This window comes from Falco punctatus (assembly GCF_963210335.1).
Source record: "Falco punctatus genome assembly, chromosome: 1".
In the NCBI taxonomy this organism is placed as follows: Eukaryota; Metazoa; Chordata; class Aves; order Falconiformes; family Falconidae; genus Falco; species Falco punctatus.
Window position 1 is genome coordinate 20,493,408 of NC_137580.1, and position 22,202 is coordinate 20,515,609.

The 22,202-nt window shown below is 40.1% G+C and overlaps 2 protein-coding genes across 2 annotated transcripts in view; one reads left to right on the forward strand and one right to left on the reverse strand.

Moving 5' to 3' along the window:
• The window catches only part of LOC308058191 (uncharacterized protein), a 95,065-nt gene extending 74,856 nt beyond the window's left edge, over positions 1–20,209 (forward strand). Inside the window, exons 5-7 of the mRNA XM_080373609.1 lie at positions 64–139; positions 3,590–3,644; positions 17,682–20,209. Of these exons, the coding sequence (XP_080229735.1) occupies positions 64–139; positions 3,590–3,644; positions 17,682–17,693 (143 nt within the window). The 3' untranslated portion in view covers positions 17,694–20,209. The remainder of the gene's footprint in view (positions 1–63; positions 140–3,589; positions 3,645–17,681) is intronic.
• SYNPO2 (synaptopodin 2) overlaps positions 1–22,202 on the reverse strand; it is a 101,050-nt gene that overhangs the window by 35,322 nt on the left and 43,526 nt on the right. The gene's annotated exons all lie outside the window — the stretch shown is intronic.

Consider the following 22,202-nt stretch of genomic DNA (forward strand, 5'->3'; position numbering starts at 1 on the left):
TCTTCAGTGGAAACCCACAAAAATAAACAAAATAATTTACTTATGTAAACCATAAATTTTCAGGTTTCTGGAAAAAAGAAAAAAAACCCAGAACAACAAAAAATCCAAGATTTGTGGAAAGCAGGATCTCCCTGGTAAAGTAAGTGTTTAGTGGACAGTTTTCTCTCAGAGGAAGTTTTGGCAGAAAGTCTTTGATGAGCCCACTGGGAAACAAAAGCTGCCTCTGTTAGCAGAAGTACAGCTTCATCACACAGGGGGCAGTGAGAAACCTTTATCCAGTTCTTGGGAACTTAAAGCAAGGCATTTTTGGTTGCAAAACAGAAGAGATTCTTCCAAAACTAGTGATTGCTCTTGTCTTGTAGTGCAGCCTGGGCTTCCTCTGTTGTTTGTTTCTCCTATCTACTTTGGGCTGGCGTTTTCCTTAGGAAGGAAAAGTAGGTTTTCCCATAAAATTTCGAATGGGATCTCAGTACTAGAAAAATATGTTTGCAAAGATTCTCTTAGTTTTTCAATGCTTGCAGTACCGGTATAACACAGCAAAGCTGAGCCCGTACTGTGAGGGCTGAACCTTTCAAGACATGAGCTGCTCCTGGGCATGATGAAGAGCTTTAGCCCACTTTCCTTTGGTCCTGCCTGTATTGCTTTTCTGCTCCCCTTCAGTCAGGATTCTTCTTTTTTATTATTCAAGTTATGTATTATGCAGTTGTTAGAATACTTCAGTTTTCTTCCAATCACAATATTTCCAGTGAAATGGCAATGCGAATATTTACTCTGAATTCCAAAAGTGTTAAGGAAATCATTGTACAAGGTATATTGGCATTGCAGCAGTACTGACCTTAGTCAGTGCTGTGGATACTCTGCCCATAAAGAGTTTTAGATTTCTGATTTTTTAGCAGTGTTAAAGTGTTGGATATAAATACTTCTACATAAAGATTTCAGGTTATTCTGAGCCATTTGTTATAATATTCTCTAAATTCAGGTGTTTATGTGGCTGTTACTAAAGGGTGTGAAGAACAGTGCTGGGTCGCTTGGACAATTTACCTGAAATACGTAGTTTCTTTATGTTCTCTGATTACCCCTGTACTCAGAATTTCCCACTCTCAGGAGCGTCCCTCACTGCTTAAGACATCAAGTGCAGAGCAATTCCTCCTACCCACTGAGATATTAATTTTAGGGGAAACTTCCTTTGTGGAGAACTTAGCCCAGATGCTCGCTGTTACCTGAGCACCACGGAGGAGCCAGGACCCAGCTGTGAGCAGTGCCAGACAAGCCCACACAAGCAGCAGCAGCCCTGCGCCCTGGGACATCAGGCCATGGGGGCTGGTGGAGGGCTCCTCAGCCCCTCACCTGGAACCTAATCACAAACAGCAGCTGCAACAAGGGACTGGGGGCTGTCCAGAGGCTCTTCAGGAGGGCCTATAAAGACTTGAGGTGGAAACTCTGAGTGAGTAAGGTTTGGATGCTGCACTTGTGACTGGTTGCATCTCAGAGGCACAGGTATGTGGAGGGGAGAGTGTGGGATAGTAACTTGTGGTGGGTTGGTGGTAGCTGTGGGGTGGTGCTGGGGCTGGAGTAGTCATCGGTGTCTGCGGCATGTGGCAGTTTCAGTCAGTTTCTTAACCAGTGAAAGGTGAATAAACAGGGATACACAGTGGCTGTGCTGGTGTGGTGCAAAGGTGGGGTTTCATAGAGAAAGCTAATGTGGGGTGCCCAGCTGTTGTGCTAGGCATGTTCTAGTGTTTTTTACTTTTGCTCTAGCCTCATTCTGTCTTCTGGGGACTCCTTGCCAGGCAGCAAGTATTAGGTCTGCTGCTTTGATTTAATCTGAAAGTGGTTCATTTTGTACAACCCAAAACTGTTCTGTGCTGTGAAGCAACACAGGGTAAATCAGGATAATAGAGAAACTTGCTTCAAAAAATGTGATCCTGACAAAGCTAAAAAGCTAATGTAGGTGCACCTGTTACTTGTTGTGGCTGCAAGTGTATGCACAGACAGCAACTGGGGCTCAGCTTACCAGCTGATGATCTTGGTTGTGTGCCTGAGCCCTATAATAAGCAGATCAGAGAGTGAGATATGTTGAACCTGATAACAACATCAACAAGTTGTAGCTCAAAGTGAGGCAGATAGACTTGTGGATACTCTGCAGTCCTGGTTCTCCAATTGCACAAGTAAGGCATTGTTAGGATATTCCATAGTCTTGCTTTTACCAGTGACTTTTTGGGAAGGATGATGTATGTCTTAATCTTATTCTGGTGTGCTGCTAGAAGTATGCATCTGTATCTGGGAGGGTCATCTAAGTGGTGTGCGTCAGATGTTGCCTGGCTGAGCAATCGGGCTCAATGATTGCTCAGCCTGGGTGAGCAATCAATCTGAGACCATGAGCTGGCTGAGCATAAGCACAATCCATTTATCCAACCTTTATCTATTAAAGTAAGACTTTTGTGGCTTAAAAATAAACATATATTTTGCACAGCGATATTCTCAATTCAAAGCAGGCTTCCCAAACCATGAGTTATTCTTAGAACTATTTAATGATCCTTTTTCAGTTTGCCAGCAGCTTAAAGACAACATAATAGAAAATATTGCTACTGGATGTGGTGGAAATACACTTCCCTGCTGTTTAAGGTCCCTTGCTTATACAGAGTAGTTTATTTCATTGAGGGGTTTCCTCAGGAAGAGCCTATTTGGCTGAATGTGCTATTGGGTTCCTGAAGCATTTTGTATGGCCCTCAAGGCTTGAAGCTGGTTTCAGTGAACCTTATTTACACATGTAAGTCCTCACTGTTAGTCTTGAGTCTTAGATGGCTGGACTTGTGTTTTGTTATGATGAAACATGTTGCCCAAAATGGCATGGCTTACCAGGCAAACATTCTGTAGATCAGTTGTCAATCTTAGTTATTGTTTACTAATTTAGTTACATCAGCTGCAAACTTTACCAGCAGTGACTTTGTGTTTTCTTTTAGGCTGATGGTTAAATATCAGTAACAAAGGGCGAAGGGTGCTCAGCAAGGAGGATATGTCCTTTAACTACTGTTATGCCCCTGTTAAACAATGACTTCCAATTTAAGGTTACCTTTTCTGACCCAACAACTAGCCATCTTTTAAAGCAGTATTTTTTTACTACAGCAGCAAACGGTGCCCTTAGATGTCTTGTCATCATCAGCAAAGCAGAGCTGTGTTCAAGAAATAACTATTAAATAGTCCTTTTAAAATAAAATAATTATTAACATTAATCCTGGAATTACAAACCTTATTCTGTATAGTCACTGCAGTCTCACCATTAACTAATAGAGTGGCTTTGTTTAAATGTGCCTGGTGTTGAGCTGTCTTAAATTTTTCCACATAAAAGTGGTGATGTTTTCTGTTTAAAAAAATAAATAAATAAATCAGTCTGGGCCTTCCCATTATACAGAAACTGCGTAATAATACTTATGTTCTATCTACCTGCCACTTTACATCACTTTCTGCATATAACATTAATATTTTAGTATCTCTCTTCAGGGATTGTCTGGCAGGTAACTGAGTAACCATTATTGGGTTTTGAGTATGAGGGAGTTTCTAAAGGCTGATTTTTCTTTTCTTTCCCCAGGTTGTTCAGCATGTGGTCCTTCCACTTGTTTAAGGCAGGAATATGCAAGTACTTGGTAAGCACAGTTAAAACTTCTCACTTGGTGTCAGTTTCACATGTGTAAGCACAGGTATCGGTTTTACCTATTTGTGTTGGGAACTGTTTCTGGATACAGAAGTATGTTGTGAATGAAATGACTGTTACAAGGTGGGGTTTAGTTCTCCAGAAATACTGATTGTTTTACCGTTGGAAAAAATACAGGTCTGGGTGTAGAATAGGATGCCTGGTTTCTTAGATATAACTGTTCTATTGCATTTTCAGAGAGAGAAAACAGGGAAAGGAGCAGGGATAGCAGGTATGAGTATGCAGGAAAGGGGGAGTGGGGCTAGGTGCATGGAGGCACTGCCTCTTCTCTCTTTGTTTGTACTAGTATTAAAGCAACAAGTGTTTGATGCGCTTATTTTTATTAAGTAATATTTTCCCTGAAAGCAACAACTTACAAATGTTTGACACCGTGAATACAGATCTGATGTTTCTGAATCTAAAACTTTTTGGAAACAGTCAGCTATCTTAGCTTGATCTTAGTAGGTAAAAACAAGTTAACAATCAAAGTTAAATGGACTATATACCAGAACTAACAATGAAGTCAACTGACTTGAATATGACCTTTTCTTGGCTGTAAGAGGTGGTGATTCAAATGGCAGGGGCAGTGGTGAAGTGATCCAAAATCCAAGCAAATAAACAAAGTTCTAGTCCACTTGCTGACGAGGTGGCAAGTTGTGTATTTCTAAGTGTATGTGGAACTCGGCTTTGCCATAGTTGTACAACATAGTATGGACACAGTTAAAGGCCTGACTGCTAGTTTTGTGATAAATTTAGGTAGCTAACATTTCTTTAAACATATTTAAAGCCATCACAAATAAGCTAATGTAATCAATACTTAGTTTAATTTTATAAGGCATTAGTTCATACTTTCCAGAAGTGACTTTTCTTGATTGGTTAGCTAGGTGTTAATCATGAAGTTCAGGATCAAAGATTAAAGAGTGTTTCCTGTAGTTTCCAGTATTTAAAATAGCCAAACAAAAAAAGCACTTCATCTCTTCTATTATAAAATCTACAGCAAAGGCAGTGGCTAATTAATGTAGTTAAATGTATTTGTTACCTGTCCCTCTAATAAAATTACCAATGCACAATGCTTTATTATGAGCAGGAAGCAGAAGTAGCGGCACAATCATTAGTGTATTAGTGGTTGTAGTTGTATGAAATTGGAGAATTAAAAATTAAGTTACAAATGTACTGAATTCAGGCCCAGTTTATAAACTGGGGCTCTAGGGCCCTGTTTTACAATGTTTATGCATGCAGGAGACCTTTAGACAAAACAGTAACCTTCAGCTAGTAAGCTTTTGGGGGTCTAGATATAAACATCTGTACAGTAAGTTAAGCCTACCTCATAATGTGTTTGGGTTTTTTAGGGATCTCTGTAGATCCTTTAAATAGCTCAGAGACTTCAGGCCAGTAAACACTGATCTTGCTATGTCAAACTCTGGGTCTCAGCTCACAACTTAGTGCAAACTAGTATTTGCCAGTGATCCTCAGTCCAGGGCAACAGCCCCTTCCACTGGCAAAGTTCTGAACCTTCCCAGGGAGCTGGTGGGACATGTGTGAGGTGTTCTGTAGTCACATAATCGATAGAGGTGACATAGTGACAGACTTGTGTCACTGCTTTTTTTTTTTATAAACTCAGGTTTACAATAAGAACATCTAAATATATTTCCATCTTAATGCTTGCTTTGCCATCACAAGTTATAGTATGTCATGTATAAACACAAGTCCTAAGAAAAAGGTGACCTATTTCTCCTTTGCATGAACATCGTATAGATATTAATACCCATCCTAAAATTCAGATAAATTCTCTGTCCTCTGGCTATGTAGCCATCTAATAAAAAATACAGTCAGTAACACAAGCTTTTTTGTGACTTTCCAGTCCATAGGGATCCAGTCTTTGCTTTCTGTCTCTAAACTTGCCACTGTTTAAAACTATATTTATAGTTTTAAATATCCATGTTTTGTCAGCTCTATCTGAAAACAAACTGCCAGTTTCCAGCTTTAAATAAATACTGCAGGAAACAAAGATACAGCCTGTCAATCAGCCTGTAGATCCTGTTTCATACAGGGAATCAAGGCCTATGCTGGAATAATTCTTAAGATGCTGTGACCTGTATTGTGGTTTGGAAGCTAAGTTATGACTGCAACTTGTATGCTGCATGCTTAAAATAGTGAGGGAATCTGAAAAAAGGCACCCCCTGCCTCAAAACCTACTGAAACTAAGAAAGTCAGACCACTCATTTTACTAGTTGATAAATCTAGGCTTGTTGAAGTTAGCATGAACTTGTGTGTTATTAATGTCTATACAAACGTGCCATTCAGCTCTTGAGCTCACTCTGGGTTTTCAAGCACATGGAATTAGTACCCATATAGCAGTTTATTATGCATTAAATCTGTCTCTACAACAGAGAGCTTTCTATTACATGGTTAACATTCAACTCCTATTTTAACTTGAGAATAACAATGCTGTCTTGAGGAAGAATGCAGAAGTCTTCACACCTGTGACCTTGCCAGCTCATCAACATGCTTTGAGCAATGTTTCAAACACTTCAACTAAATTTGTCTAAAATTCATGTCTTTAATAGTACGTTTGTGAATGTCATTGTTGATGCATGGATTTTTGGAGATCATGACATGCTTCAGATAGCTGGGAAAGTGTAAGGTCAGAAAGTATTTCATTTTCCTGGGGCATGTGTCAGGGTAACAAAACAGGTCAAGCTGCAGTTGGTTATCAGACCTTGTGCCCATATGTGAGGAAAACAAAATGACATTTTTGTTCTTTGTTTCCTCCTTGAATATGTATATGAAGAGAAAGTAGTTGTCAGTAGATAGAAAGATAGAGATGAGCAGACAGGAAAGAGTCATCAGATCCTAAGAAAGGGGACTGGAGCTACTTGCAGATTTAACTGAGTGACGGTATCATAGTTTAGGAGTTCCTTGAGAGGTTTTCAAAACCATACAATTAGGAAATGTTCTTGCTTAGAACTCCACTTTGAGCTTTGTGTCCACATAAATTCATTGGAAACAGCATGTTCATGTCTAATCTGAAGGCCCGGCATTTTTGACAGGCCACTGCTCAAGCTGAAGGATTAAATTTTAAGCAAGCTGGTTATGTACTATTGTGATAACATGAAGTCATAGATTGGAGTTTCAGTAGGATGACTTACCTGGGTAGCATTCTGTATACAGACTCTCAAAGTCCCTGATGACTATAGGTATTTTACTTTTATCAAGGGCCTCTTGAGAGCTGGTATTCCAAAATCTAGTCTGTTTTTATTAGCTGTGCCTATACTTGAGTGTGAGTCTGCTATGTGATGTGGCTCTGTTTACATCTGTGCTGTCTGGAGATGAAGTTGCATTAAGCTGGTAACAGTTCCCATGCTCTCTGTACTGAATCTCTCCACCAGACAAACTAGTTTCCTTCAGACTCGGTCACAGTAAAAACTACAAGGTAAAACCTTCTGACAGGGCAAATACATCAAGAGTGTGAGGTCCAGCCCTTGCCTAGCTTCTCTGAATGTATGGGCATGCAATAGGCAGCCTTGGCCCCAGAGCATGTTAGATGCTAAAGCTGTGACTTTAGCTAGCATAAATATAGTTAATATAAGTATAGTAAAATACAGTTTTCTTTATTTAACCTTTACAATCACTTTGTCCCCTTTGTGGGGAGTGTATGTAGAACTTGCACTGTAAGGTTAGAGAGACTGTGCAAATGTCTGTTAATTGAGTTAAACAAAATGCTTCTAAGCCATCTCCTGAATGCTTTTCCTGAGAGTGATTTTTGAATAATCTTTGACTTGTAAGGTAAACACAGAAATATTTCCTGTCACCAAATTCTTCTCATTAGCAGGATAATAATATTGGGAATTTGGCAGTTCAGGATGCTCTTTGCTTCTGATCTTCAGGGAAGGCTCCTAGACAGATCCACTGTTGCAGAGATGGCTTTCATGTCTGTCTCTAAATCCAATTATACTTCTAAATGGGTTTATAAATGAGAAAATATAACATTAGGGAGATCAAAGGAGATAAGAGTTAATATATTCAGACATATTTTTGTTACTTAATGTTCTTTAGTGTCTGATACAATTCTTGAACTGTTGGATTAAATCTGAAAAGTCTTTCCAGAAAGTGAAGTAGGATGTTACTTTTAAGAGTTCATGGGAGTGCTGCCATTGATTATCACCAAGTTTGTCATTAGAAATGTTGAACAGTGGTACAATATTATGGCAGTTTCTGGCAAAATATGTGATACATGATGCTAAGCTACATAAAGTGAAAGAACTTTTTAACTTTAAAACCCATTGATCCAGTTGCCTGAAAGGTTCTGGCTTTACTTCCCAACTCACAGCTAAAGCAAAACTTCAGGCATGGTTTACTCATGTAAAAGTTCATGGGACATTCTTGCAGAGAGGCGATTGTTACTGGTTTACTTCTTGTTTAACTCTGTGTCTGGTCAGTCCTCCTGTTGCACTGTACCTATGAAATCACGCTTCTTGAGCATACTAGTTCAGTTTAGTAACTGTTGTCTCCTCATTCCCACATGAGAACTTACATAAAGGTTCAGGTCTGTTCATAGTATATTCAGCAAATGTAGTTTGGTACAACTCCTACAGCTGTTGTGGGAGGGTTAAAGAACATGTTTGACCATTTATATATTGACGGAGCACTTGTGCCATTTGGAACCAGAGAGCAGACTGATCTCGGTGAAAAGAAAAGCCTGCTCAAATTCCAAAAAGCTTTACCTAATGTACTAGTGTATCATCTTGCTAGCGGTTGCCTTACTGTGGCAGAAATCCAAAGTTAGCAGCTGAAGAAGGGATGAGATAATGACCTCTGAAATACTGATCTGGTGTGCTGGCGACACAGAAGATTTCCCAATAGTGAGCTTGGGGACAGTCTGTTATTCATTTTGTACAACACATTTAGTGTACAGCTGGGCTATGGATTACCCTTTTTTGGGGTGTACTACTGCATACTTTAGTAGATGTATCAAAACTAAACTGTTGTGCTGATTTTCATTTTTACTAGTGCTGCTGGTGAATAGGTGAATGTGTGACAAGGACAGGAATGATGGCCTTTCAATTGTGTGGTTGTGTGTTGTCTGTTGTTTGCATTCCCCTTTTCTTGCCCTGCTTGAATAGTGACTCCCTATATGCTTCCTGGCTTATTTTTAAATCGTGACCAGCTTTGATCTTTCCATGAACACTGTAGTTACGTTCTCTTTTCCTTCTTCCCACTGCCCCCTGCGCAGAGAGATAATTGAATTGTCAGTGCTTCTTTGGATTGAGAAAATAATATATCTTAATTAAGCATCAAATGATGGGTAGCATCAAAAGTCTTAATTGCAGCATAGCTTAAGGCCAGGAGAAAAGAATTTCTGTGATGATATGGTTGAGGGAGAATAAACAGAGAATAAAAGTGTATCTGCTACTGAACAATTCAAAGCAACATTGGCAGTACTACAATAGACAGTCCTTGTGGTAAAGCATATCTGCTACTTAATCTTGGGCTGAACTCTTGTCACTGGTAAAGCAATGGAACTGCTATATACTTGCACAATTAGCATGGTCCTAAGACCATACACTAGGTGTTTACTGTAGAAAGTGGCACATCTCTTATACCTAAATTTCAATCAAAGGACAGGTACGTGAAAGGTAAAAAGCAAAAACTGCCATCTGAAAGTACTTCTCTTCTGGTGGAGCTCAGATAATAAGGTATATGCACACTGTTACAGAGAGAAAAGCATTTCTAGCCTAGACGTGTGATTGCTGTAGAAAATAGCAAAGATATGTGAGAATAACTAAAAACTTCAGCACTTCCAGATCTGCAATGCAATTTCTTAAACAAAACAAAACAGACTGGATTCTGTTGCTGTTCCTCCCCATAAACAGGAGGGAAGAGGGGAAAAGTGGACATATGCTGCTGCTTTAACTGAGATACATGGTATGAGGTGTAGTGCTGTAAAATAAAAATGTGTGGGCTAGCTGCGGGACCAGAAAGTGGGATAACTGTATGAGGAAGGTGCTGAACAGGTATACCTGGACCATGTCAGCAACTGCGATCATCTAGGAGGAGGAGTTTGCAGGCCCTTAGATGGGGAAAATGGATGGGGGAAAAAGAGGAGGCAGAAAGAGAGAGTGGGGTGCTGAAGTTGGGAGACTGTCTTCAGCTCTAAACTACAATCATATGGCTTTAATTGTTATCCAGAACAAACTGAATACATACAAGTGATCTAGGAATGAGCTGGTTTAAATTTCTTAGACAAAATCTGTTGTGCCATGGCAAATCCTTCACATCAATGTGATTACAAGTTTCCCTGACAAAGTTAATCTTGTTGGGAGAGACCTCAAATATGCAATCTTCCATAATCATTAATTGCGTATTCCTGATTCTCTGAGTCACCATAATGACTCTTCCATTAATACAGTCAGAGGTGATATCAGAGCATATAATTACTTACGTTTATCCTTTTGAAACACTGACACACTTGATTTTTCCAGGCGTCTGGCACAGAGCAGCATGTTCTGCCTTAAAGAAATCAACATTATCTATCCAGAGGCCTGCTGAGACTATTTTCCAAACTTCTGGATGTAACTTAGAACGAAAGCTCATACTGCTTTTGCAGCATCATGATGCATGGAAGGTGCTGATGTGGACACTGTTTTGTTACGGGTGGCAGTGTGGAACTGAGGTTCCAGATTCAGACAGGGATTGGAGGAAAAGCCCAGACTTGAGCATTTTTGCTGCGATGAGTAAGGATGTCAGGTGGCATATAAGCACCATTCTTGTAGTGGGTTGTGCTGGCAGAACCCTAGGGATTAAAGCGGCATTAGTAAGCATGCTTATTATTTGCTGTATTGCAATGTTGAAAATGATGAGAATGGGAGGATGAGCATGTGCATCCAGGTTGTGCTTTTTAGGCTAATTTTTAATTTCAAGCTGTGAAATTGGGATAAAATTTTCTCTTGCTCTGGCTTCTTTGTCCATGCTGGAGGTTGGATGGGCTGTCCCTTAGTCCTGACTGGAGTTGGGGTTATAGGCTCCAGAGCCAAGGCTACTTTAGCTGGCACTAGCACAGATTCTGCAGTCATGCTGGGAGGCCAACATACCATCTTCAGTTAAGGCAAGATTATTGCTGAGGTACAGCCTCATTTGGTTTGAGTTCTTCTAACCTGAGGGCGGTTAGAGGGTTTCAGTACTAGTCATTGCTTCTAATTCACTGCTGTAATTCTGGTCAAAGGGATGGGACAGGAGAGCAGAGCTCTCACTGAGAGAGCTTGCATTCAGCCATTGTTAAATGGTTCCCAATTTTAATAGGTGGTTCCTTGCTTTGCCTGGACTGCTCTGGGCTTTTTGTGAAGCTCAGAGCTGTCCTGAGGTTTGTCCGAAGTTTCAGCTGTGGCTGGTTTTCCTGGACATCAAGTCTGTAAAAGAAGCTACATAATCTAGGATTTACTGACTTCTTGGGAGTTGTTCATGAATGAGGTTTGAGGCAAATGTGCAAGTCCCAACTATGGCTGATTAGAGAGTGTGCAGAGCCGTTAGGCTGAGTCTGATAATTCAGTTTTCTGCCAGGACAACTTTTGGCTGCTGTTTGGCACAGAGCTGTGCAATAGTAGAGAGTGTGTGATCCCAGGAACATCACTGGGAGCTTCACACCACTTCTGGCATCTTCATTGCTGTGGGTCACGGGTAGCAAGGAAGGGAAGACAGTCTATTTGAATAAGAGAAAAGACTATTACCAGCTGGAAAGTTACCCAGTGCTATAAGAACAGTGTTGAGATCTGAAAATCTTTATGTCTTGGTGGGGGAATAGTGAGTTTGGAGATCTTTGTGCTTTCCTTAGTTTAGTCCAATGCATGTTTGTATAATTTGATGGTTTGGCCTGTAATCTGCCTTTCAGACTAAGCAATGTTTGGGGGGGGGGGGGGGGGGGGTGTTGGTGGAACGGATGGGGGGCAAATGGCTTCTTAATTAGCAATAAATCTATCCTACTAGCAGGCAAATGAGCCACTCAGCCACTAGTGTGCACTCTGTCCAACCCACTCGTTCCTAGCTTCATATCCTGTATCAATTACTCTGCCCCGTGTGGCTCCCCATCTCATTTTCACTCCATTGGTCATCTGCCCAAACTCTCTTGAAGTGGGGGGATGGGGAACAGGCAGAGAGGGAAAGGAGGGGGAGTAAGGTTCTCGTTACAGATACAAGAAGAAATATTTATTTCTTTAGAACTAAACTACTCCAGTGACAGTTAAAATGAAATTGTTATTCAGTGTCCTCAGTCAGTTCCCTGAAATGGTGTTGTTTATGGCGATCCCTTAACATTATGTTAGGAGTTTGCAAATACACAAGCACAGCATATGATCAACCTCCAAAAGGAATAGCAAAGGCAGCATGAAGAAACAAATGCCGTCTTACAGGTTTCTGTTTCAGTGAGGGCTGTAGCTATCACTATCAATGATGTCAAGGCTATACTGAAATGTGTGCCCAGTGATGTATTTCTTGCTACTTGCCTCACTGCTGAGGCAGCAGTTCAGTCAACACCAGAAGGATCATGAAGAGGTAACCAGAAGCTTTGCCTCTCTTCCAACAGAGAAAGCAGTGGCACTGTGTTTATTACGAGAGCTTTCTGTGTACAATGCTCAGTATAGTTGGGCTGGATCTCAAATTACAGAGCAGGGGGCTTTGGGGACTGCATTAGCACGAATGAATCGGACTCTTCAAAGAAACCAAATAACACCAGCATCTGTTAAAGGCAGCATCTAGATAATATACATTAAACAGTTATTGTATTATGCACAAATAAAGTGGCCAGATCTTCAAAGGAGAGTGCAAAGCTCCAAGTCATTGGAGAAGTATGAATCAAACAGCGGCCCAAACTCAGCTGAGAGCTCAATACAAGGACTGAGTTCCAGCTCCTGTTGCTTGCAGTCATCTTTAGCTGGACTGTTCCACTAAATAAAACTCTGTCAGACTAGAAGAAAAATGGTCCTCTGTGAAAGCTGGTAGTTATTTACTAGAATTTCACATTAAGTTCCACCGTGTTATTTTCTCTTAAGCCATTTCTATTTCTTTCACTTCTCAAAATAAGTCAGCTAGATTCAAGTTTCTCTGCTTCCCTGGGAAGTTCTCTACTGACTTAATTTCAGAATTGCCTCTTTCACTGTTTCACCCAAATTTCGCTATTTCCTGACATTTCTCTACTTGCCTGATTCCTTATATCTCCGACAGTTTATGGACAAATTTATGTTGCCTAATGGATTTAGTAATAATTCTCTATTTAAACAAAGTATGGAAATTCAGTCTTCTAACTTACTTAGCATCCCCTCATGCTTAGGCCATGATGTTTTGAAACAACCTTTAATAACTGAGGGCAGTATCTGGCCAACCCATCTTTTTGCTTAGAAAAGAAAGCTCTGCTAAACTGGGTGAATGTTTTGTGAATGCCAGTACATAGGTTCCCTTGGAGGCCTTCCAGTGTCACCTGGCTGCTTTCCAGGACAGTGCCTTTCTTTGTGAGTCGTACAGGAATTTGGATGTTCAGCAGCCTCACCTCTCCCTGGTGGCTCAAATAAAGCTGGCCAGGAAAGCAGCAACGACTGCTCAGAGGGTGGGTGTACACCAAGGATATCCATGCCTACCAAGGCAGGTCAGTGGTCTGCTTCTGGTTTTCTTTCCCAACAGAGGAGACAACATTTCTCTGCTTGTGCTGGTGGCCCTAATGAGGGGGGAAATGGTGGCTGGAGACCCTCAGGAGGTGTTTCTGAAGCCAGGAGAGAACTAGGAGACAAAAGTATGCCTTCTGTGGGCTTTGCCACTTGCTTGATAACAACACTGAGCGAGTTATTTAGATCTGTGCTTTTAATGAAACAATTAAAACCCTTAATCTGATCTGAAGGTTTCCTTATCTGAGTGTCAGGGGTTTTTCAGGCTTAGAGTATGTTCAGAATTTATCTTAGTTTAATTTGATCAAGGTTGAAATGGTTGTAACTGAATTAATGCAAACTGTCATGTAAAATTCTTCTTTCATTTTTAGTGGCTTAGTCTGAAATGGCTTTACCTGAAGATAATTATAAAATAAATAGGAATAAGTATGTCTATTGCCAAGATACACTTTGCCACTTCCTCAGTCCTTTCCTGTGTAGATAATACTTGAACCTATTTGTCAATTTGTGCATTTGTCATAAAATTGACATGGAGGTTAGTATTCATGAGCTGCCTTTCAGCACGTAAAATACTGTGTAAGGGTATATATCAGAACTCCAGTGTGGGGCCAATCACACTAAAAAAATCAGTATCTTGCAAGTAGAGTATGACACTTGCCCTGGAACAGAAAGCTGAAAGATCCTCTCTCAAGGTAGGCTAGAATTATATACCTGTCTCCTCATGGAGATTTTAAGAAAAGTACTTACTTGTATTTGTTAATTTGGAAATAACATAAAATTGAAAGTGCTGTTAAATATGCTGCTGAGGAATATTACAGTGGTGGAAGGAAAACTTTTGGCATGGCAAATGGATAGTTGTAGTCAGAACACTGAGGAAATGCAGTTTTACTCAAACTGTAACTGTGGAAGCTGAGCCAGATTTCTGGCTGCCGTGTCAATAGCCCATCTGTGGCTGCTGCCCTTGCACAGTTATGTCTGAGCAAGCCTGACACAGGTGCTGAGCTCTGTTTAATACTTGTGGACATAGTGCTCTGAAGAATTAGACCCTCTATTCTTACTGTCAGGTGTGCTGGCAGTGTTGGCTTTTTCTGTCCCTGACTTTAAGGGCAAGTTGTCAGCATCTTCAAAAGCTGGACCAAGAGGATTTGTGTTCCTCTGCCCTTTCCTTTCTGTGTCCTCCTAAAAGGAATGTCTGTGTAAGGACTGTTTTCTTATTTTCATCTGTCCTCCTTTCCTCAGTGCGAGCGTTGGGCTTAACTGAGGGTGTCATGCCCAGTCAGGCAGTCTGGGAAAGGCTGGCATGAGGGCAGGACCGGGGAGGGGAAAAGAAAGGCTGTTATTTTTGCAGAGCTGTAAATCCAGCACCTTTTGGCAGTGCTGCGTTCTTTTTTTATTGCTTGTTTCTAAGAAGCTATTGCTGCAACAGTGCTGGCTGCAAACAAAGTCTCATTTACTCAAAGTTCATGACAGGACAGGTCATGCATTTTGCACATTTGTGGCGGAGTTGTGAAAGAAATAGAGAGGGCGCTTTCCAAAAGCTTCAGCTTGAAATGCACGGGTTTCCATGCTGCCTGGAGCTTCAATGTCAAAGAGATTTCTATTTTTAGAGATTGATTCTACTCAAAGAGCTATATAAGGCTGTGCTGGGGAGACTTACTTTTTTTTTTTATAATATATGAGAATACTTGTTACTGAGTGGGGAAGAAAAATTCTGTGTAAAACTGGAAAACTCAAAGATACTCTGGCTTGGATGTCTTTTGTGGGGAGAGAGAACTGAGATGAGAACTGAAGATCCGATATTTGGTCCTCATTATTCTAACATCTCTATCTTGAAACAAATTGCTTTAGCTGTTAAAAGCATCAGGGAAGGCTGTTTAGCACAAGTGATGATGCAAGGGGAAGAGAGTTCCAAGCAGAGTTTGGTCCCAAAAGACTGCTTGCTGGTCTAACAGTTGACAACACTGGGAAAACACAACAAATTACTGTCACATCTTTGTGGCGAATTAGGTAAACATGACGTTATGCATTCAGTCTCTCCAGCTACGTTTTTCTTGGTTACCCTAAGCACAAAGTGCATCTAAACTGATTGGGTGCTGCAGAAAAAGAGTGGTCAGGTGAGCCAAGAGTAGCAGTCACAGTTAATGGCAGAAGAACAGAAGACTGTCATGAATGCTCTGTTACTTTTTTTTATAATATATGGCCTTCTTCTGAAGCCTGTTTTTTCCTCATAGACTCATCCAGCAAACACAACTCTGTTACTCTTAATCCCTACTTTTGTACAAATAGGTAGGAGAAAGGTCTAAACAGAACTGGTTAAACTTGTGCTCTCTAACTTTCTCAGCATCATTTCTACTGCAGTTTTAAGAGGAAATGTTTGGCTTCCAGGGAGTAACTTGTCAATGAAGCTATGGGAGACTTACTGGTCTAGTCTAACTTTCCAAGGCAGCCCAGGTAACACTGGTTTTAGCAGCTGTTGCTGGTGTTAGCACAGCAGTTGGGGCCTAGATGAGGTAACAGCTAAACTAAGGATGCTGGATCTGTTCCTGCTGTAGTCTAACCCAGCTCCTACAATGAAGTCTAAACTGGAGGCAAGATTAAACTGATGCTGGTCTTGTATTGGGTTTTCACTTCTGTTTCTGTGTTGTCTAGCTGTGACATAACCCTGTTTGTCTTCATGTGAATAAAATGATGCATAGATAGACTATCTGAATTAGTGGCGAAAAAAGGAACATAAGGGAAGGCAGCAGCCTTGTGTCATGCAGAAGGTGAGACAGGGCAGGCTAGTGGGTGGGGAAGATGAGGTATAGGCAGCAATTGCTGATTAGTTTGAACTAGGGAAATCCCTTCATCCACTGAACGCATGGAATCAGGAGTGGCAGGAGAAATAACATTCTCTACTTAGACACTTCTTATTCAGAAGAAATGAAACTATTGACACTGAAATGTCCATTTAGAATGCTTTTGAATGGACTGATATACCAGTCCAGGCTTATTATTGAAAGTACAAGATGGAGTTTGAGCATTTTTGAGGACTCTAGCCAAACCATTGCACACTCGTGTACCTTTGCAGGTTCATTGGTGAAACCAGCTTTATTTCCTAACGCCATGGCTTGTGAGTATAGGGCAGGAACAAGCACGAGTGGCTGGCATCGGGGGCCTTTGTACGATGGGTGTGCTGGAGCCGCGCCTGAGGGCAGGGGAGAGGGCAGCCTGTGAGCTGAGGGGAGGGAGGCGGCGGCGGGCGGCGCCCTTCCCGCGCTTTTCGGCGGCGCAGCACTGTCCCCTGGCGGCGGCCGGGCAGCCAGAGCAGCCTGTGGGCCTTCACCCTCAGAACATCGACCAGCCCGGGCATGGGCTGTAAAGGCATGTAAGCGAATTGCAGGAATCGTAAGATATTAATCGTGATGAACTAAAGGAATTTAGACGTAACTCGGCTGTGTGGCCGTGCCGTCCGCAATGTCACGTCCGTCCCTGGGGCAGCGGCACAAACCCAGCGCCTCATCCTTCCCAGTCTGTGTCAAAGCAACTAGCTCTGCTTTGAGCTGAAACTTTCTTCTCCCTCACTCCTATGGAGTGCCTCTGTGCCTTCCCTTGCCTCACTGAGAAAGCACCCAAGATATCTTCCCGTGGCAGTCCCCTCTTCCTTCCTGAATGTCATCATTACCACTGGCCTACCCTGCAGCAAGGGCATCTTCCAAATTTGATCCCCTTCACAGCTGTCTCCGGCAGGAATCCCAGGCTGCCTCTTCTCAGTTCCTGAACAGTTTCCTTCTGGGATTAAACAAATCTCTGTGCTGTTTCCTGAACAAGTAACTGGTTGCCGTTTTAGAGGTTAAGCCTGAATTTTCTTGGCTATGCATTCAGATGGCAATTACCTTTATCCTTCTAGTTTTTATTAATAAACCTAGCTATTTTTAAAACATGCCTTATTAATATTGTGAGTGTAGTACATCTGGTCAGTCAGTTGCCTTAGTGCATTCTCAGTGAACTTTGAGCGTGATTTCCACTGAAAGTGTCATGCTCTACTTGTAAGATACTGTTCCACACTTGCGTTTGCTTTCATTTTGTTAGCTGTGGTACAGAGAGAGTACAACTGGTGTTCCCTAAATAAATAAAAACTTCCATTCAATTAACATTAACTGTTTAATAATGGCGTAGATCTATTACATACAGCATTTCCATTTAAAATGGAAATAAAAATACATTAATACATATTTATTATGTAAATGTAGTAGATGCCTAGTCCAAAGCAGTAATAAAGGACTATAAGCTCCAAGCTTAACTTTTGGACCAGAGAAGAGGTAGTCTTAATTGAGGTAAGCTCTCTTTTTGTTTGTTTACAGCAAGGTGTATGAACTTGCATCAGTTGAGTGTTTTCCCCTACATTGGCTGGGTATGTTGAAGAAAAAAAGCGGAAAGGGCTGAAAACCAAGGAGTCATGACTTCTGACAGGAAATTTTAGTCATCATCGACTGATCATCTAAAATGGTGAGCATAAGAATACATATTTGATCAATCAAATTGTTTGTCTATTTTATTTGCAAACTCTTAATTTATAACTTCAAAATTCTATTGAATTCCATTAGAAACTGACCCTGCAATTTTTTTCTTTAACTTTATTCTCATGCACCTGTAGATAAGCATGCTTTTGTTTTCAGTGCATAGTATTCTCTAGTCATTTCAGGCAATATAACATATCCTGCAAATCAAAAGGAAAAGAAGTCTTTAAAGGATATAGTGAGGGAGGTGGAAAGCCCAAGCTGTTCTTTAAGACTCTCTGGAAAAGCAGCATCTTCTTACTGAAATGCTGCTGTAGGAGATAAGATTAAGCAACACCATTATGCTGTAAACAAACATAATTGGTCTGTAAGTCTTGATTGTACAACAATTTCATCAGGCCTCCTCTAGATAGCTGAAGGTTAACTCAGTGGCACAAAATGCATAATGTTACAGAAAACAGCTGTGTTTTCTGTTTGGGTAAGCCTGAATTTAGTTAAGGATAAAGATTTGTTTGAAAAGCCACTAACTTCCAAAATATTTATAAACATATTACTAATTCTGGAGTCAATTTGTGTAGCTTTTAAAAAAGCATACTTGCCGTAGTACTACTTCTAAGAGTCCAAAAGAAGCAGTGAAACAGACAGGATTTAAAAAAAAAAAAAGAGACTGAGGGAAATGCTAACTAATTATTTTTGTATTAAGTACTTCTGAGTTTGGAAAAAGCAATTGTCTAGGCAGTGCTTACAGTTGTTTTATTATTTAATCAACATTATGATATTTAAGATAATTGAATGATGTAAACAATGTAATGCAGGCAGGTGAGCATTTTTTAAAAAAAGAAGGGGAAAAAAAAAGTAAAAGGCTGAGTGTGATGGTCAGTAGACTTCCCAGTAGGAGTTGTTTATATCCTGTTGCCCAGAAAGGTGAAGCTCAAAACTTTCCACAGTCACTCTGAATTAGCTAGGCCCAATATCAAGGATGACTACTCAGTTTTTGAGACATGCCTTATAAGTGTGTTACTTGAGCGTCTTAAACTTCATAGTCTTGCTACAACCAAACTGTAACAGCTCCCTTTCACTTCTCAAGTATTCACCCTTTCAAAATGCTTGTCTCAGACTAAATAAAGATTTCTGATTTTGTCCTGAATAGTATGGAAATTTCTTTGAGAAGAGCAGTCTTTTGAGGTTTGTGTCCTGGCTTTTTTTTTTTTTTCCCCACCCTTCTCCCCTCCAATGTCTGACTTCAATATTATCTTTAATTACTTCCTTCTGGTAATGTGTGTTTATGTGTGATCATATGTGGTTGTCATTAACACTATATATGTAAGCATCCAACATAATGAACGCTAGGTAAATAGGGAAATTTGCCTTTCACCCCACTATTCCTGTTCCTCTGTGGTATGGAAAAAATATGAATAAAATTATATGGGATTATCATAAAGCATACATATAAACCCATAGCTGAGACTATTAAAATTGTACTTTAACTAGTTAAACTTCTATTTCTAGCTTTATAAAGCTGGTGTGGTTCTTTTAAGTATGTTAACCATTCTTTTCTTTTTTAATGCAGTGTTCATATCTTTTTAAAGAAAACTGTACACACAGAATATTTTGTTCTGAGATTTTACTTGAAGAGTTCACTTTCATGTTCAGCTGTACAAATACTAAATGTTTGGACAGGGAATCAAAATTTCCTCATATGCAGGAAGATATTTTTTATTCAGGGATCTACATTTGAAGCCATTCGGTAGTGTCAGCAGAAATAGCTGGCTGCTGTCAGTGTGGCACAGTCCTCAGGGTGGGGAGTTTGCTCTATATGTCTTTGAGAGCACCAAGATAATGATGGTAATAATGGTTGTGTGTAGGTGATCATGGCCATGGTGGCTTTGACCGCAACAAAGTCACTGTGTGTGATGGTAACTTTTTTTTTTTGAGGTTCAGTATATAGATTTCCATGTTAGAGGTCTGGATGCAAGCAGCATGTATATGCTGTAACTGACAGGAGGACAATAACTGATGCTGACTGGGCTCTTTAGGAGGTCTTGTGGCAAAATATATAATAGTTGAAGTAGCTGGTAGTGATGATGAAAATAACTGAAACGGTCATTCACCAGCCACGCGTACAGCTAAGACACAGAGTAAGGTCTAGGGAAGAGGCCATGCATCTTACTAAGACAGTAAAAACATTATCTGGAGAGGGAAGAAACACTGACAGCCTCCTAGCAGGGAATGGGCAGTGTTCAGTATGAGTGAGTAAAGAGGTTTTTTTCAAATGCAGTCTGAATGTGGCTGTTTGAGAAGCAGCATCAGTGAGGACTCTTGCAGAATACAGTGTATGATAGTTGCTTAAAATGATATTATTTTTACAAAAACCACACAAAACCAACCCTCAATGTAATGTTCTTTCTGAGGATTACTAATTGGCTGCCTGTCTTCCTCATCAGTTTCTCTCTGCATGTTACTGTGATCCCTAGAACATCTTAAGATGCAGTGTGACACTACTGGTATACTTTGAACAGAGTAAGAAGTGCTCAATAAGCTGTTGAACTGGATTTGCATATTTGTGAAGCAAAATTATGCTACTGGAATAGACATGATGATATTGTAATCAGCTGCTATAGAGATAAAAATATGCTTGCCATTTTTACCTTGTTACTGCCCATATTACTGTTATACCTCTAGTGAGCTCAGTGACCTAAGTACCATTACATTATGCCATTACATCTTAAATACATCATATATTTGTATACAAGTCCCATGGGGTTTTTTAGTACAGTCTATGTTGTATGCACAGTTCAAAAGCTGCTCGCACATCTAAAATCTGGATCTGTGTATCATGTTAATCATCACCCGGAAGGCCCAAATATCTCTTTGAACAAGATATCTTAAATATTTTAAAGTAGGATGGTGGAATCCGATATTGACATTCAACCTCATGTTTTATTACCTTACAATAAGGTGAGATATTATGCTATTTTAGTGGGTTTTGAAGAGCTTGTCCAGAGCTGGAGCATGTGCTTTCCACTATACTATACAGATGATACACGTGAAGTCTTGGTTTCAGATGTCAATATCTGATTAGTTGTCTAGGTACTATTATAGTCCAAGATGTCTACATCTCACTTCAAATAATGTTTCATCACATGAATGTATTGTTTAGTTCTTAATTAACTATAAGGCCTGAAGTCAGGGAGAGGTTTTAAATCTTACTAAAGATTCAAGACTCTTCATATCTCAATTTCTTGGTAATTACTGAATTGTTTTACTCCTGTTGCTTGGGTGTATGCACATACTGTGCCCTTTGTACAAAGTGGTATAATGTAGTTCAAACATTTTACTTTAATGAGATAATAACAATGACCTTGACTCTAATTACATGTTACTTTTACATGAAGCTTTACTACCAGTACAAAGTTTAATTCTCCTTAGGAGGCGAGGCTGCTGTTTTTCTTGTTACGGGTTTTCAGAGTCAGGTTACATTACAGTTGTGGTGTTCAGAGAAGTTGCTCCCTTCATGGCTTTGCTCTCAACTCAAGCAGTAGAGGGCAGTGAATCCACTATACAGAAAACAAAAGTGCCTGATTGTAGGAAAATTGTTACTTGCTTTCCTTAGTCATATTTCCTAGTCATTCCCTATCGGAAATGGCAACTGTAGGGGGCACACAAAATGAATTATAAATCTATGTAGGTATCATGGTGACTTTTTTACTTAATAGACAAATACAGGCATAATTAGATAAACTATGATCATTTTTAAGTAATTACCTGCAGACCAGAGTACTGTTTGCTATGTTGCAGATGTAGTTTAAAACTACCCTATGAATTTTTAGTTGTTGTCTTGATATGTTGCAAAAGGGAACAGAAAAACAAGGCAGAGGGGAAAAAGAAAGGGAGAGTAAGGCCAAAATTTAAACTCAGGGAAGGTGGTACTGAGGACATGAAAAATGTATTACCTATAGCTACAGTTCTGGCTGGCTTTTTTAATTTTTCATATCTGAATATTTTTTTACAGAACTGAAATATGAATGCTAAAAGCTGCTCAATTAAGGTGAGGGCAGCTGTTTAAAAAACAAACGGAACAAAAAAAAAAACCCCAAACAACCAACCAACCAAAACCAAAAAGCAATCTACTAAAACCCAATCTATCAAACCAGAAAGCTTAGGCCTTTTGCACATGAAAACAAAGACATTCTCCCCAAAACTATTGAGTTTAAAACTCTGATTTCCAAAGAGGAATATTTTGCTATGAAGTATTCAAGCAGATATATTAAAAGCCATCCTAAAATAATTTCTGATGAGGGTATAGCACATTCATGTTGCATGTTAAAAATATTGCTACTTATTCAGTCAGTGCAGTTTTCACAT